General features: G+C 36.6%; 1 protein-coding gene across 5 annotated transcripts in view; it reads right to left on the bottom strand.

Moving 5' to 3' along the window:
- LOC150093724 (cGMP-inhibited 3',5'-cyclic phosphodiesterase 3A-like) overlaps positions 1-18,771 on the bottom strand; it is a 289,278-nt gene that overhangs the window by 32,164 nt on the left and 238,343 nt on the right. For all 5 annotated transcript variants that reach the window (XM_090412778.1, XM_090412781.1, XM_090412779.1 and 2 more), the window contains exon 5: positions 14,094-14,258. In XM_090412778.1, the coding sequence (XP_090268904.1) occupies positions 14,094-14,258 (165 nt within the window). The remainder of the gene's footprint in view (positions 1-14,093; positions 14,259-18,771) is intronic.

Raw genomic sequence — 18,771 nt, 5'->3', positions numbered from 1 at the left:
AATAAATATTGCCAAAAGAGGTTTAATTTGGCGAAATAATCGTATGAAAATGAAGCAAATTATTCATTTCACATAGATTTAGTTGTCAAATCAAGACTGCGGATGAAATAGCTAAGACTTTCGTGGTGTCATACACCATTTAATATTTTAAATAGAATTTATATATATAAAACAAAAATGCATCAATTACTATTTCGATTGCGAGTCGAAATAGAGAGTCAATACAAAAATGGCCGATAGCAGTTGTCGCATAAGAGATTGTTAATGGATGAATTCGAAGCGTTCTTCATTTTGTGAAATATCAAGGTAAGACTTTGATTAGATGCAATTTAATTGCTATTGCTTTCTTTAGCCTACGCTTGGTATTGCTGGCAGTCCTTTGCGGCTGCCGGATATTCTAAAAAAATTTCTGCTGGCAGGTCTATAGACCTGTGGGATTTTTATTAACGCTCATACGCAGTTAAAACGATATGAGCGTACCTGACCCAGACGTATTCACTGATTTGCTCGATAAAGAGTCGGCTCTTGTACTTATTGATAAATTCCAAAAGAAGTTCAAGCTGACATGGCCTACTAGCATGATCGACCCCGACATCATTATCGAGTCACTCGATAAAAGGCTAGCACTCACTTTTATTAAAAAGCTTCTCAAAACGTTTGAACGGAATTGGCCCGGCTACTTAAATTTATATTCCTCACCTGAAGTTGACGTTGAGGAAATTGAAGACTCTCCTCAAATGGAGGAAAAACTCAATCTAGTTGTCTCTACCTCTAATCCTTCTGATCAAGGAGAGATCCACGCTCGTAAGAAGCGAAAAACTCTCGCTGTGAGCCAACAAATGATGTTGGCATGGACGAGGATGTTCCCATTTCAGATCCCTTCGCTTCCTCCAATGAAAAGGTGCCGCCGATTATCCTAAGCGAAAAGCAGAGATGGACAACACTAAGAACCATCATGGCTAACTTACAAATAAGTTATAGATCTGCTAAAAAATGTAGACGAAGGCATAAAAATTCAGCCCACCACGGTGGCTGATTATAGAAATCTTACAAAGGAACTGGACGCAAGAGGAACTCAATATCACACATTTTCACTTGCCTCCGAAAAAAATCTGAAAGTAGTCTCCGAGGATAATGACAAGGATGAAATAGTTACTGACCTTAACTTACAGGATCTACCTCCCATAAAGGTCATTAGAATGTTTAGATCAAATAAGACACCTATGCCTTTAGTCTTAGTAGAAATTCATAACATTTACAAAGACATCTATAATCTAAAATCAATCTGTGGACTCAAAATCACCCCAGAACCATTGAGAAAGAAAGCATCTTCTGGGAAGTGACATAGATGCCAAAAATTTGGCCATGCCCAGAAGCTATTTAAAGCTCAGTTCAGATGCCTAAAATGTGGTGAGAATCACTCCACAAACACCTACGCTAAGCCAAAATCTACCCCGGCTAAGTGCGCTAATTGTGGGGGTCCTCACCCTGCTAATTATAGAGGGTGTATACATCACTCCAAAAAAAGATGGAACGATCCAAATCATCAATCTACCTCGTCATCTAGTGCGAGAGTTCCTGAAGCTCAGGCTCCTCAGTCCTCCAAAAGTGAGATCATGACAAAAGGTGCTCGCCCATCATTAAATGAGCCCCTTAAGAAAATGAATCTTCAACATCAAGCGAGAACATATGCTGATGTGGCCCGCTCCAAACAGATAGTACAAACCCAGAACCTGAATAATCCACATTCAAATTTATCAGCTGTTATCACCTCTTCTCTTGCAAACATGCTGCAGGATTTCAGCAACTCAAATCCATCACTAAGTGTTATAAAAAGATTCTTACAGCAAACCCAATCCATTTCATCTGCACTCTCTGATGCATAGGAAAAAAATCGCCCCAAATTCTCTTAGGATTATTGCTTGGAATGCCAACGGTATCAAAAATAAACTGTTAGAAATCCAGGAATTCAATAATAGATACAACCCAGATGTATTTATAATCAATGAAACTCACTTGAGGCCTGCTGACACCCTAAAAATCAGAGGGTATCAGATTTACAGAAACGACAGACTTGGGTATAGAGGTAGAGGTACAGCCACCCTTATCAAAAACTATATCAGCCATCATTCAATAACCAACCCTACAACCACCAACCTAGAAATCACAGGAATTAATGTCCCCACAAATTCAATTGGAAACCTTAAAATTTTTTCTGCGTACAACCCTCCATTAAAGACATTATTGACCTCAGATCTGGATTCCATCCTTGGAGTAAAAGGACCGGTTGTCATCGCTGGAGACTTCAATGCAAAACACCATTCTTGAAACAGTAAATCTACTAATAAAAATGGTCGCATCCTTTCCAGCTACTCAGGATCAAACTATGTTGTTGTGGCTGGATCTACCGAACAAACTCATCTCAGTACGTCTGGCACTGCTGGCATTCTGGATATAGCTATCCTGCAAGACATTAAACTAAAGTACAGCCTTAAATCACTAAACGAGCTGTCGTCGGATCACACAACCCAATTCTACTGTAATTGGGAGAACAAGAATGCTATTCTTGTTCTCCCAATTCAGACATATCGTGGGAGAGATTGTCTAAAGCACTTAGAGATCAAATTGACCCGTCCCTCACATTTGCACACCAGAAGATGTGGAATCTGCAGTGAATAGCCTCACCCAACAGATTAAGTCCACTATAACGGTTGCAACCTTCCACAAACCTGTTCCCAAGCCTGGTCGTTTACTTGAGGATATTATAGACCTGATCAGAGAGAAGAACAGAGCTAGGAAGAGATTTCGTAACACTCGCGCTCCTCAGGACAAGACAGTGCTTAATAGATTGAATGGAGTAGTAAGAGATGCACTTAAAACACATATAAACCAAGTTTGGGATAAAAAGTTAGCCTCTATCTCACCTTGATCACTCTACCTGGGGGTTACTGAGAAACATCAAAAATAAAAACAGATCCCTCCTCCCATAATCTCAAACCAGGGCCTAGTCCACACAGATGTAGATAAGGCAGAAGCCATAATAAAGAATCTTGAGGAGCATTGCAAACCTTCTTATAACAACTTAGATATCAATCACTTTTATAAAATCCACAGACAGGTCAGGCATGCATTAAATCTCCCAGATACCAGCGCTGACCATATTGCACCCGCATCACCTGTTGAATTATATGATATTATTAAAAAAACTTAAGAACAATAAAGCTCCCGGACCAGACAGCATCTCAAACAGGGTGATCAAGCTGCTGCCTCGAAAAGCTGGAGCGCACTTGACCAATATAATAAATGCAATCTTAAGATTTCACTATTTTCCTACCACCTGGAAACTGGCTGATGTAATTCCTATACATAAGCCATGCAAAGACACCTAACCGCAAAATTATCGTCCAATCAGTCTCATCTCCAATCTGGATAAGGTTGCGGAGAAGGTCATCCTTTCACGACTCCAAACTTCAGTAAATGACCTAAATATCCTCCTTAAAGAACATTTTGGTTTTCGGCAACACCATAGTACTACCCAGCAAATCCACAGAATTGTCGAATACATCACCACCAGCTACAACTGTCGCCAGTGCACAGGAGCTGTTTTCCTAGAGCTATCCAAAGCATTTGACAAAATCTGGAATTTTGGATTACTGCAAAAACTTATCTCAGCCGGTACCGTACTAAAAATAGTTCATCTAATCCATTCATATCTTCAGAATAGATCAATACAAGTTAAAATTGACGGTTCTACATCGTCCAAGTGCCATATCTTTGCCGAAGTGCCGCAGGGATCTCTACTGGCGCCATTGCTGTTCTCTATATACATGTCAGACATCCCACACAATCCGATGACTTCCATTTTGGCCATGTATGCGGACGATATGGCAATACTAACCAGATCTCTCAGACCCCATTTCATTACTAGAAAGCTTCAAGAAAACCTTCTAAAGCTGAAGGGTTGGTTCTCCAAGTTGGAAGTCAACCCCCATAATGCTCAGACATTCTTTTCTCAAAAAAGGCCAAATGTCTCCTACAGGAGATGTGTTGATATTCAACACTAAATTTCCCTGGCAGACAAAAACAAAATACCTGGGTGTAATTCTCGACAAAAAGCTATCTTTCAACCAACACATCAAGTCTACGTGCGCAAAGGCATCTAAAGCCATAGCTCAGATCTATCCGCTAATTAATAGAAATAGCAAGCTCAGCAACAGAATCAAATTGCAACTATACCAGATGACGAATCGTCCTATAATCACCTATGCCTCTCCGGCCTGGAGCCACACCTCTAATGCTAACATTATCAAAATACAGCGACTGCAGAACAAGTGCTTGAGAATGATTCTGAACGCGCCGTGGTATGTTAGAAACAATCAACTCCACAGAGACTCAAATATTCCCTATATTTTCTCTTTTCTGCAATCCTCAGCATCCAAGTTCTTCCTAAAGACGTCCACACATCCCATCGATTTAGTTTAACAAGCTGCAGCATACGAGCCAACGGACATTTTCAAATATAGAAGACCAAAAGCTATATTAGCCTCCTTTAGTGATGCATAATCTCCATGCCCATTCAGGGCGAGCAAACTGCTCGTAAATTTTACCCTCACTGTAACCACAACAGATAGCGGGGAATATGAAAAGCATTTTGCTTCACCCCTAAAAACATAAATGTCAATTGTCAAATGTCAATTACTATTTCATGTATGTATTTAGAATTTATATAAAAATACACCGGCTAATAATATTCTACATATCGGATCTCAGTCAGTATATCAAAAGCATGAACATATCCCAATTCCGAGTCAACACTACAAGTCAGATATATATATATATATATACAGGGTGTTCGGGATAAATTTGACATATTTATAATTAATTATATTTTTCCGTAAGTTACATGTATTAACACACACTTCTCTTCATTTAAAAGTTTGGACCCTTCTTCATTCATATACAAGATGTCAGAAAGGATGGATAGCTGGAACCCACCTGAATCATGGAAGAGAATAACTTGTATCATGATGATTCGTGCCCGCCATCAAAATAAGGATATTACGACTGCTGCCCAATGCTCCCTGAATACAGTAAAAACAATCAGGCATGAACTAGAGACTTGCAATGGTGACTACGAGGATGTAGCAAGAAGAAAGATCCCTAGCAGACGATCTGATTGCGTTCGTACAGCAGAATTCCTCGCAAATCTGAAGGTGTTGAAGAACCCTGGCATTGGAATTCGGGCTTTGTTCGTGGAGTTGCAAACTGTAGTCAAGCCCTGGATAACAAGGGTAGCCAATGGTAGGCCGTATGTATGGCAGCAGGATTCGGCCCCTTGCCACACCTCTGGGAAAAGTCAAAAATGGTTGTCTGAAAATTTCTACGACTTCACCAGTCCAAATGTTTGGCCTCCAAACTCCCCAGACCTTAACCCCATGGATTATTTTGTATGGGGCGCAGTTGAAAAAGACACCAATCGCACTTCCAGTAATACAAAAGTCCAGTTAATGGATAAAATTAAAACAGTTTTTGCGGCCCTTCCCAGGGAGACTGTAGCATCAGCTTGTTCGAGGTTCCGAAGCAGAATTGAAGCTTCACAGCTTCAATTCTGCTTCGATGATAATGGTGGTTATTTTGAGTAAATCTTGTTGATAGTATTGTAATTAACTCTGCCTGTAATGTTTTTTTGTCAATTCATTAAATTTAATAGATACAAAGAAGATTTTCTTTTTCCTTACGAAACTGTCAAATTTATCCCGAACACCCTGTATATATATAGTTTTATGAAAAAAATTGAATCACTAGAACCGAGATTTAATTAAAAAGGTTTTAATATTAACACACTACTAGTTTCGGCCTGTAACAGCCTTCTTCAGGTGACATTATAAAAGAAAAAACACTAAACATTGAGGGCTAAAAGACTATGAACAACATAGACAGTCTTTATACATAATTAGCATGAAAACGTTGTAGTTGTATTTGAAGCTGTTCTTTCATTTGTTGCATTGTTGGGAGAGTGCGTGCTTGCTGCATCACGTGAACGCCAGTACATGATTACAGCTGAATGACTATCCGGGAGGTTGTAGCTTAAGTTGTTATTTAGATGAACATGATTGAAGATGATTTCTCTCGATTCCGCAATTTTTCTCTCTATTTCGTCACTGCAACGGAAGATGTTTGTAGATTTTTCCCAGCAGACTTTGTGACTTTGGTTATCATCATTAGGATTAGCCGAGAAAAGGATATGACTTGATAATGCACTTGCTCGCTGTCTCTTGTAAGTAATGTCTCTCATGTGTTCTTCCATACGCATTTCGACAGATTTGTCTGTCTACCCGAAATAAGGAATATCGCAGTCACATAATATTTTATATACGCCAGGGTATTTGAGTTGATGATGACAAGGTTTTGGGTGGCTAATTAAGGAACGGATCTTTGGAAGTGGAGTGAACAAGGTTCTGATATTGTATTTTTTTAGAACTTTTGCTAATTTATGTGAAACAGTACTTATGTAAGGAATAGATATATTGCTTTTGAATCTATTTGTTTCTTCTGAGTGATGTCTGGGAGGATTAAGAAGGAATTTGTTAATGATTTTCTTGGAATATCCATTAACTTCGAAAGACGTTTTCAGATGGTTTATTTCTGTAAGCAGTTCATTTGGATCATCAAGAAGAGAACGGGCTCTATGTCCCAAGGTGGAAATTATTCCAAGCTTATGAGGAGGGAAATGATGGGATTGACTGTGCAGATATCTGTTGGTATGTGTGGGTTTTCTATATATCGATATTTTTAGTTTACCAGCAGAAGAGCGAGTCAGTTTGACATCAAGAAAAGGCAAGGAATTATCCGTTTCAAGCTCAGCAGTAAACTTAATACTTTGATGTGGGCTATTGAGATGTTCGAGGAAAACCATGAGGGATTCATGTCCATGGCTCCAAACAATGAAGACATCATCCACATAACGTTTCCAAACTTTAGGTGTTAAAATAAAGGAAGAGACAGCCTTGGTTTCAAAACCTTCTAAGTAAATATTTGCAAAAGAACAGGAGATAAAGGATTACTCATAGCCAGTCCATGATTTTGTTTGTATATATTATCTTGAAATTTGAAGTAACCGGACCTGATGCAATATGTAAGCAAGGCTAACATTTTTTTGGATAACTTGTCCTTGAGTAATGTTAGGACTTCATCTGTTGGGACATTAGTGAACAAAGAAGTTATGTCCAAGCTAGCCATGATGTCATTTTCATCAACTGTAATATCCTTGATGTATGTAACAAATTCTGTAGTGTTCTTGATAAAGGAAGGTGGATATTACAGGATCAAGGATATTACAGTTGATGAAAATGACATCATGGCTAGCTTGGACATAACTTCTTTGTTCACTAATGTCCCAACAGATGAAGTCCTAACATTACTCAAGGACAAGTTATCCAAAAAAATGTTAGCCTTGCTTACATATTGCATCAGGTCCGGTTACTTCAAATTTCAAGATAATATATACAAACAAAATCATGGACTGGCTATGAGTAATCCTTTATCTCCTGTTCTTTTGCAAATATTTACTTAGAAGGTTTTGAAACCAAGGCTGTCTCTTCCTTTATTTTAACACCTAAAGTTTGGAAACGTTATGTGGATGATGTCTTCATTGTTTGGAGCCATGGACATGAATCCCTCATGGTTTTCCTCGAACATCTCAATAGCCCACATCAAAGTATTAAGTTTACTGCTGAGCTTGAAACGGATAATTCCTTGCCTTTTCTTGATGTCAAACTGACTCGCTCTTCTGCTGGTAAACTAAAAATATCGATATATAGAAAACCCACACATACCAACAGATATCTGCACAGTCAATCCCATCATTTCCCTCCTCATAAGCTTGGAATAATTTCCACCTTGGGACATAGAGCCCGTTCTCTTCTTGATGATCCAAATGAACTGCTTACAGAAATAAACCATCTGAAAACGTCTTTCGAAGTTAATGGATATTCCAAGAAAATCATTAACAAATTCCTTCTTAATCCTCCCAGACATCACTCAGAAGAAACAAATAGATTCAAAAGCAATATATCTATTCCTTATATAAGTACTGTTTCACATAAATTAGCAAAGGTTCTAAAAAAATACAATATCAGAACCTTGTTCACTCCACTTCCAAAGATCCGTTCCTTAATTAGCCACCCAAAACCTTGTCATCATCAACTCAAATACCCTGGCGTATATAAAATATTATGTGACTGCGATATTCCTTATTTCGGGCAGACAGACAAATCTGTCGAAATGCGTATGGAAGAACACATGAGAGACATTACTTACAAGAGACAGCGAGCAAGTGCATTATCAAGTCATATCCTTTTCTCGGCTAATCCTAATGATGATAACCAAAGTCACAAAGTCTGCTGGGAAAAATCTACAAACATCTTCCGTTGCAGTGACGAAATAGAGAGAAAAATTGTGGAATCGAGAGAAATCATCTTCAATCCTGTTCATCTAAATAACAACTTAAGCTACAACCTCCCAGATAGTCATTCAGCTGTAATCATGTACTGGCGTTCACGTGATGTAGCAAGCACGCACTCTCCCAACAATGCAACAAATGAAAGAACAGCTTCAAATACAACTACAACGTTTTCATGCTAATTATGTATAAAGACTGTCTATGTTGTTCATAGTCTTTTAACCCTCAATGTTTAGTGTTTTTTCTTTTATAATGTATAATGTTTCTTTTATAAGAGAGGAAATAGGCACAAGATTGTCTAGCGTCTATATTCGGTTGTATTGATATGCGAAACTAAAATTCAAAATCAATTTTGGTGCAATAAACAAAAGACGTGTCACAGACGTCTTTGTATGTTAAGGGGTTAAATTTGATCTTAGTTTGGGAAGAGTAGAGAAGCGTTTTTATGTTCAACTTTCTTAAAATTCTACTCATTTTCTTGGATAGCGTGCTGATGTATGGCAAGAAGATATAGCCTTTGGGGTCGTCCTGTATTTCTACGTTGTTTTGTTGACCGCGTTACTACGTTGTTTTGTTGACGATGATATAGCTGTTTACTGATACTTTTTTGAAGAGCAGTCATTGTTTTTGAAGGTCCTTTTAAGATGTTGTAGCTCATTTTTTTAGTTCCTCTTCGTCTGACAGTACAGATCTAGCACGATGTGCTAGAGTTGAGATGATACCCGTCTTCTGTGACGGATAGTGATGTGAGGACGCATGCAGGTATCTATCTGTGTGTGTGTGTGTGTGTGTGTGTGTGTGTGTTTGTGTGTGTGTGTGTGTGTGTGTGTGTGTGTGTGTGTGTGTGTGTGTGTGTGTGTGTGTGTGTGTGTGTGTGTGTGTTTTCTAAAGATGGAGATTTTTATGGATTCAGGTGATTTAGTAAGTTTAACGTCCAGGAAAAATAGAGATCCATTTTCTTCCATCTCCATGGTTAATTTGATGTCTTGATGGAAGTTGTTTAAGCGATTGAGAAAAGTGTGAAAATTCTCAATGCCGTGTTCCCAGATGAGGAATATGTCATCCATATATCTAAGCCAAATTTTTGGCTTAAAAGTAGAAGAGGAGGAGATTGCCTTTTGTTTAAAGTCTTCAAAAAAGATATTCGCTAGTACTGGAGAGAGAGAGAGAGGGGGGCTGCTCATTGCTAATCCTTTATCCTGTTTGTGAAGTTTACCTTCAAATTCAAAGTAGCCAGAGTTAACACAATGAGATAGTAGAGAAAACATCTTCTTTGAAATCTTGTTACTTAAAATATGGAGAAAACTTCTTGCGTCAGAATATTTGTAAAGAGGGCTACTACAACAAGCTCACCATGATGTCAGAAGACTTGATATATATATATATATATATATACTGTAGACTCAAATACACAATCATTATTCAAGAACCAAATCTTGGAGATTCAAACCATAAAGAAAACTGATTGATTCTGCCAGAGAGGCATATAATGAATTTGTCTGCAAGGATAGAAAAATCAGAACTCCATGGGGGACACAGGAAGTTAAAGAGGCAGTGAAGAAAAAGAAGATGGTATATCAAAAGTTCTTGGCAAGTAAGTTAGCTTGTGCTCTTAGGGAATACAGAAAAAAATGTAAGAAAGCAAAGCATTGTGTAAAATTGGGCTAAACAAAAATTAATGGGAAGACTTTTTGATAAGAATATTAAAAATAAATATCAGAAAGGTGGCAAGATATTCGGGAGACTATTGAAAAAACTCAGAAATGGAGGAAAGAGTAGTGTAAAAACAAATCAGGGATAATAAATGTGACAGGAAAACTGGTGAAGAAACACTCAACGGGAATGGCATCAGGAATACAAATCTGTACTTGAAGTATAAAAAGCTATCACAAACCTGGATAGACAGCTGAAGTAGACAAAATTCGAAAATAAATGCTAAATTACGAGATAACTGCAATAAGTTTGGAATGAAGGTCAGCAATAAGAAGAAAATAATGAAAATAGGCAGAAATATTGGAAATATCAACTGCATTGTGAATGGAAAACTTACAGAACAAGTAAAAAATTTCAGTTACTTAGACACGATTTTTAGTGAAGATGGTAAATTAAATATGGAAATAGACAACAGAATCAACAAAGCTGGTATGGTAGGAAGTCAACTGAATACATTTATATGGAATAAGAGAGAAATTAGTCAAAACATTAAATTAAACAAAACAGTGTTTTTAATTTATGGATCTGAGATCTGGGTTAGAAATGAAATTCTTGATCAAAGACTGGAGACCTCTGATATGAAAGTTCTGAACACGATAAGGGGGAGTGAACAATGTCATCACTAGCGGTATCACACTAAAATGCATATATGAGGAAAGATTTTGCCATTACTGGCATTCAGAAATGTATTAATAGAGCTAATCTTAGGTGGTATGGTCACTTAAACAAAATGCTAGAGGAAAAGATTAGCAAACAAAACAAGTAGTCTCTGTCAGGTTGGCAGGAAAAAGACCAAGATATATGTGGATTGATACGGTAAAAATGCCTTAGAAGACAGAAATATAAATTCTAATATATATATATATATATATTGAAATCAACAATTGAAATCCTGTATGACCTTTCCGAAGTTTGTAAGTCTCAATCATATCTCCCCTTTTTCTCCTGTTTGCTAGTGTCTGCAGTCTACAAATTCTCAATCTGTCTCCATAATCAGTATTCCATAATCCAGATATCATTTTTTGTTTCCCTCCTTTGCATTCTCTCCACTGTATCAGAATCACAAAGCAAACCAGTAGACCAGATCTGCATACAGCAGTCCAAGTGAGGTCTTATCAAAGCTGAAAAGAGGCAAAGTGACATCCTCTTCACAAGTCAAAGTTAACCTGAGCATTGAAATTATCTAGTGAGCTGTATTCGCAATCTTTCCTTCATGGCCCCTGAACTTTAACTTCCTAGCTACTATATAATATAATATGAGAGTGAATATCTAATCTGACTGAAATGCATGACTTTGAATTTAATGACATTGAACTGACATCCATATTCCTGTCCGCAATTCTAACCTGTTCAAATCATTCTGCCTGAATATCAGCAGCATTACCGATTACCCTACCTATCTTTGTATCATCAGCAAATAGAACTGTATGTCGCTTGTCAAATCCTTCGCAATATCATTAATGTACAGATTGAATAACAGTGGACCAAGCACTGATCCTTGTTGTAAACCACCATTTACCTTAAATCTTGCAGACTCACATCCCCCGTATATCACTTTTTGATATCTATCCGTCGGCCATCCTCTTATCCACGCTAATATTTTATAATCCAAACCCATATTCTCTAATTTATGCAGCAGTTTTCCATGCTGTATTCTGTATTTTGTCTTAAAAGCCTTAGTAAAATCCAAAAGTATCATGGTGTATCCATTCCCCTTGTGTAGTTCAATGGTAACATTGTAACAGAATGTAAACAACTTGCTAAAACATGACCTTCCCTAGTAAGCTCATGCTGTTCATTGCAAAGTACAGATTCATTGTCAACCCATTTCTGAATTCAAGCCGTGACCAATTTTTCAAAATCTTCACCAGCACTCTTGAGATGTTATTGGTCGATAGTTGGGTACATTCTTTCCACACCTGAAGAATCTCCCCTGTTCAGACCCTAAAATTATATAGCCTGTTCAAAGGAATAGCAAGTTCAGCTGAACACTATTTTAATCCGTTGATATCTCGTTAGTCTCTATTGCTGACTTCTTATTCAGTTTGTGCAACAGCTCTAATACCTCGGTCTCACACACCTGCGTTTCTTCATCTAGTGAAGAGGTGACAGTGAGCTCAATGCTGCGTACCAGGTTGATAGCTTTTAACCAAATGGGAAGTCATTAGCTGAACAACCTCTTCTGCATCTGTAAACCTCACGCCATTTACATTTAGAAGAGTTATTCTTTCATATTCATTCTTTCTTTTACTTGCATATCGATAGAATTCTTGTGGGTTGTCTTTAGCACGCAGAGCTAGTTACTTTACTCAGACTTTGCTTTACGTACAACAGTTGTGACTATTCTAGCCTTGCTGCTAATAACGTTCCTAACCCACGTCATCCTTATGCACACGGTATTTCTTCCACATCATCCTTTTCTTACGAATCTCTTTCTTAGTAAGATTACACATCCATTTGACTCCTACCCTATTTATTCTTCGAACTCTGGACACAGTTTGATATCGCATCATTTAAATATTGTTTAAGTATTATAAGAAAGATTCCGGTGATTGAATCACATGTTTAGTAAGCTAAGTGAAAATAAAAAAACAAACCCAACAAGTCGTTTGACTTACATCTTCAGGAGGAGAAAAGGAAAATATCGTCTACATAGCTACGCTATGTAGACGATATTTTCATCATGTGGCCAGGAAAAACAGAGGAACTAACTGCTTACAAAGATTACCTGAATAATATACACAACAACATAAAATTTACTTTAGAATAAGAAGAACATAAAAAACTTCCCTTTCTTAATATCCTAATAGAAGTTAATGAAAAAGATAATAAATTATCTTTCTCCATCTATAGAAAACCCACCAATACAGGAAGATTTTTTAATGTGGCCTCACACCACCATCCCTCGCAAAAATAGGTTTAATTAAAACCTTGAGGGACAGAGCTTATAATATTTCCAGCACAGAACAAAAGAGAAATGAAGAATTTCAATATTTAACACAGATCCTAAAAAAAAATGGTTATGAAGCAAAGACAATAAAAATAATCCTCAACACACCTCCTACAAGCATCTCACAAAAGCAAGATTTCAAGAACGCAATCACGCTTCCATACATCAAGAATGTTACAGACAAAATATAATGAATTATTTTGAGTAATTTCTCATTTCTTGTGTTTAAACTTTTAGTTACCTTTGACCCCTGAAGATGTAAGTCAAACTACTTATGAAACTTGTCGGTTTTTTTTTTATTTTTTATTTTCATTTAGCTTAATAAACATGTGGTCCGTCCAATTACCGGAATCTTTCTTATGAACTGCTAAACCACAGAAATCTTCGCATACATTTAAACATTGTTTAAATGCTTCCCATGCACTGTGGATATTCTTCCCATCCAGCAACCGATCCCATTCCATTGAACTCAGTATATACTCCTTAGTCGGTCATAATTTTCTATTTTGTAGTTCAGCATGCAACCTTTTCTGAATGGAACATTCATAAACTTAGTCACTCCCAAGTGAGTACTGGATGATCACTGTCACCAACTGGAGGGAGAAAAGTTACTTTCTTAACTGAAACGGCCTCTGACACTATAATCAAATCTAACACTCTTTGCCCTCGAGTTACTTCCTTACATGCTGCTCGAGGAAGTGGTCTCGCAACAGCTCAATAAATTCAGTTTCATTATTCTCATGAGATTTTACTGCTACCCAATCACTGTTAGGATAATTAAAGTCCCCATTATGATTACCCTTTTCGGCCTATCGTCTATACTTCGTGATGCATTTCTTCATCATTAGCCACCGATCCACCAGGTTTGTAACAATTCCCCACCATAGTTGATTTTTTATATTAATGCAAGAATAATGCAATGTTGTGTGTATATTCCAATTATATAAATATTCAAACGGTCAACTTTACCTGACTAAGTATGAGATCCTTGGAATGCTCCTGGAGTTCGAATATGGGATAATCCCATTCGTTTATTCGATCCAGCAGAGGATCTGTTGCTAAATCATCGAGATCATACCTTTCTCCGTCGACCAACAGTCCAGCAAACTCTTCTTCTTTTACAGGCGACTGAAGCTATTGGATGAAAAAAAAAGGTGCACTTGAAGTATTCCAGGACCAAAATATAGGAAAACATTTAAATTAAATTTTAATTTAAATATGCTGAAATCAGATCGACAACTGATGATTAGGAAGAAGAAATAAAACACAAGATTTATCTTAGCCTACAATAATCTTAAAAAGGAAAAAGAGGGTATGATAATGATGAATCGAACTGATTTTTTTTTCATGTGTTGGTATATATACCCCCCCCCCCCCAAAAAAAAAGCATCATTCCGCAATTGAAACTATCTTTCTTTCAAGGTTACCAGCATTAAATGGATGTTTTGATAGCAAAGGAAGAAATATTTTTAAAGAATTCATTCCGTTACTTTCACCTAAACGATTTGTGTAAAAAATTTCCTTCGTTGCATTAAAGGAGGTGACATAGCAATTTATCAAACTCCCAAGGGGGTAGAGAGGGAGAGATAAAAGTATGATAATATGATAATGACGCCTTTAAGAGCTCAACCTTGAAGGACTGGAATAGCTCTTTCATAACGATGTTTTGTTTAACTAGCAGAACGTCTTCAAAACCCCATCGCACATTTAGTGCAGTGGGTGGGCTAAATATTACCTAATCCGAAGGCTTTGCTCTAGAGGTCAAACATGGTGATTTTTCAACTTCCTGTATATAGGATGGTTGTTTTACACTGTGCGATGAAATCAATTAAAACAAAATTCTTTTATTTTTTTATATCTGGTCTTCATGTTCATAGAAGTCTAAAATTAACTTGAAGATATCTGACTAGTTCTTTGGTAATCCGTAATTCTTCTTTAAAATTGATTCATGTATAAAGAACTGTGGGCAATTGTTCGAATTAAAATGTAGCGGTCAAATTACAATCTCACTTAATTTTCTTGTTTTACAAAGTTTAAATTTGATTTATCAGCCTTAATTCTTTTTCGGGCTACTTGAAAGTTCAGTATTTTTCTTGAGAATTTCTTTCAAAACATGATTCTTGCAAAACGTCCCTTACATGAAATCTGGTTTGGAAAATAATTACACTTAGCTGTTTTCTCGTTTTTATTTTCATTTTGAATCCCTCACTAGGAGGGCTTAACCAATCCTAAGGGATGGTAGAGGAACGGGGAGAACCCCATACGAATAAATAAATAAATAAAATAATTCTGAATCGAAAAGGTAGAAAAAAGCTGAAGCTGAAAGGACTAATAAAGAAATGCCACAGTAAGAAGCAACAAATTGGTTTTTCCTTTGGACTATCAAATTCTCGAGGTCCATTAGTGTCACACATGTTTGGTAGAAGAATAAAACACATTTCGATTTGGAACTAATGAAAAGAACGAATATCAGAGATCAAAAACATCGAAGTTTGCGTCACATGTGTAGGCAAGAGTAGTTGCGACTGTGATAAGTTAACGTTTAGGTGAATTTCATCGTTAGCAAAGATTTTCAATGACTTCTTTTTGTCCACTGAATACGGTCTCCATGGCAACGGAAGAAAGATTTAGCTACAAGACAATTTATTGGACTGAGTTAAGCGGAAACTTTTCTTGAAGAGGGCTCAGATTTCAACAGCAGTAAATGCTCGAAGTATTTATTCAATTTTACGGAGTGGGTTGTTCTGGTAGGAAAAAACGGAAATGATATTTGAGAGAAATAACGAATACCAGAAGAGATTTCAGAAAATAATTACTAAAAACGTCATTACTCAGATTCGGGGCCATGCGTAGGAAGATTAATAGTTCTGTTAAAAAAATAATTAAAAAAACAAAACAAAACAAAGCAATTCTATTTACACAATTATTAGCAATAAAACATTTTAACTAAACTCAGAACATTTGCTTACTAATGGTTAGTATAATTTTTTTCCATTTTTTTCTAACAATAAATTTTGATAATATTTAAATACGATAATAAATTACAATATTCTTTTTTTCAGATTTCTTTTTTATTTTGTAAAAAAAGATAAATTTATATTTTATTTATTTATAAAGTAATTTATAACTGGAAAACTATATAAACATACACTCAATGTTTAATCAGGTAAAATATAAAGAACTAGTCTTTTTTTTATGACTAAAATCTCTTAAAGCCAATCTTAGTTGAATTTTTGAAAAAAGTTAACAATTGCTTGCAGTTGTTAACCTTTTCACTGCGCCATAAAGATAGTCATGTTAAAAAAGGACATCTGTGCTTAGACATCAGTTAATCTATCACAGGGTTACTACAAGCTTTTAACCTGGCTTTTTAAGTCAGTGTTGTTGTCGTGGACTTAGGACTAAAGAAACTATGCTAAGTAGATAAAACTATCAAGCCAGTGTATTGTATCAGGTTTGTAAAGTGCGTGTTTCTAGCGGGTTTGTCTGTTTTGAAGAACGAGAAACCCAAGTTTCTATAAAGGCAAACTCTGCCATTACAGTTATGAGATTGGATGACTCACAATCATTTGGAAAATCTTTTTAAAGGTTCTTTTTCATCCAATTCAAATCAGAGTCTTTCCAACCAAAGGACATGGTCGTGACTAACTCAGCTACAGACGTACCTTCATAATTCAATGAACATATTTTTCCATTTCCGATAAGAATAAAGGAAAATGCCATCTCCTAAATACTTATAGGAATATCTTCATCATAACTAGCTGCTGCTATTCTTAAACGTCAATCGTACGCAATTATACCAGAGCTAAAGACATTATCCAGCAATCCGGGCAACATGGCCAATCTTCCAGTCACGCTTGGGATGAGCAGTATGAGTCAAGTTTCGGTAAGCAGAAGTCAAACAAATTAATTAGGCCCACTCCATTGAGAAGCTGCTACCATCTGCTATAAAAGTAGAAGCGTTTAGAAGCCTCTTAAAGCAATACACCCCATGAACGCTGAAAGAGAAGACCTGAAAGGAGCAGATATTTAGCAAAATTATTGCATAAAATTATAATTTTAAGATTATTCAGCATATGCTGATTATGTTGGCCTTGTTGGCCGATGCGGGTTCGAATCCCACCAGGGACATGGATGTTTGTGATGATTGTCTGTGAAAATGCTGGTGGTGGAGGCAGTAGATAGCGTAGATGATGTTGATGTTGGTGTAGTTACGGTTCGCTGTAGTTGGTGGATTGAGTGGTGGATACGGAGAGTTGTTGATTAGGTGCCTTCCCTCGATGAGTATTTGGACTCCTTGCAGGTGCTACATAATAAATAATTTTAAAAATAGGCTGAACTTTTAATTAATTAAAACGTTATTTAAATTTTTAAGATATATTTTTATTTTTAATTTAATTTTAGTTTAATACAAAAGCGATGCACGGTGAAGAACAAGCTGGATTCAGGCCAAATAGAGGCTGTCAGGACCAGATTTTTACTTTACGACAAATAGTTAAGAAAGCATGGGAATATAATAAAGATCTGAATTTAAGTTTTGTAGATCTGGAAAAGGCATATGACAAGGTGCTAATAGAGAAGCTGTTCGAAACGCTACAGCTATATGATGTCATTGGGGCATTATATCAAGCAATACTTAGTCTTTATTTGAGTTGTAAGTCAGCAGTTAGAACTGAAGTACAGGAAGATGGTTTAATGTTAAATCTGGTGTGAGACAAGGATGTACATTATCCTCTCTGTTATTCATTATCTATATGGATCACATTATGAAGGAAAGTGGTATTAAACATGATATCAAAATTGGAGATGTTAATGTCAGCTCTTTGCTTTATGTGGACTTGTTATACTTCTAAATAAATCCGCTACAAGTCTGCAAGATTCTCTGACTAAATTGAATAGCTGTTGTAATAGATATGGTATGAAGGTCAGCAATAAAAAGAACAAAGACAATGAAAACAGGCAGAATCATTGAAAATGTCAACTGTGTTGTGAATGGAGAACCTGTGGAACAAGTGAAACATTTCAGCTGCTTAGGCACGATTTTTACTAAAGATGGTAAATTAAATATAGAAATAGACAACAGAATCAGCAAAGCTGGTATGGTAGGAAGTCAATTGAATAAATTCATATGGAATAAGAGAGAAATTAGTCGGAACACTAAATTAGCTGTATACAAGACAGTGTTCAAACCCATTTTAACATATGGATCTGCGAGCTGGGTTAGAAGTAAAACACTTGACCAAAGACTAGAGACCGCAGATATGGGAGTCGTGAGAAAGATTATAGGCGTGAACAGATGGCATCAATGGAAATATCATATTGAAAATGATAATATTAGGAAAGAACTGGAGATTGTCAGCATCCAGGAATGCGTTAGCAGAGCTAACAGAATGAGAGAGGAAAGATTAGCAAAACAAGTGTTCTCTGCCAGGTTGGCAGGAAAAGGACCCAGAGGAAGACCAAGATATAGGTGGATTGATACGGCACAAAAATATAAGATCTGATAATGTTTGAATGTTGACAGATAACAGATTAATTTGGAGGAAAATTTTAGGTAGAAAGTTAGTAATGATGTAATTTTTTCATGTAGTACTATCATAATATCCTGTACACCCCTTGAGGGTAAAAGGCAGGAATTTGATGGTGA

This window comes from Typopeltis vanoorti, chromosome 23 (assembly GCF_054136105.1).
Source record: "Typopeltis vanoorti isolate ZY-2024b chromosome 23, IOZ_Tvanoo_1.0, whole genome shotgun sequence".
NCBI classification, from domain to species: Eukaryota; Metazoa; Arthropoda; class Arachnida; order Uropygi; family Thelyphonidae; genus Typopeltis; species Typopeltis vanoorti.
Note: the sequence above shows the minus strand (reverse complement) of the source record. Positions and strands in the feature narration are given on the sequence as shown.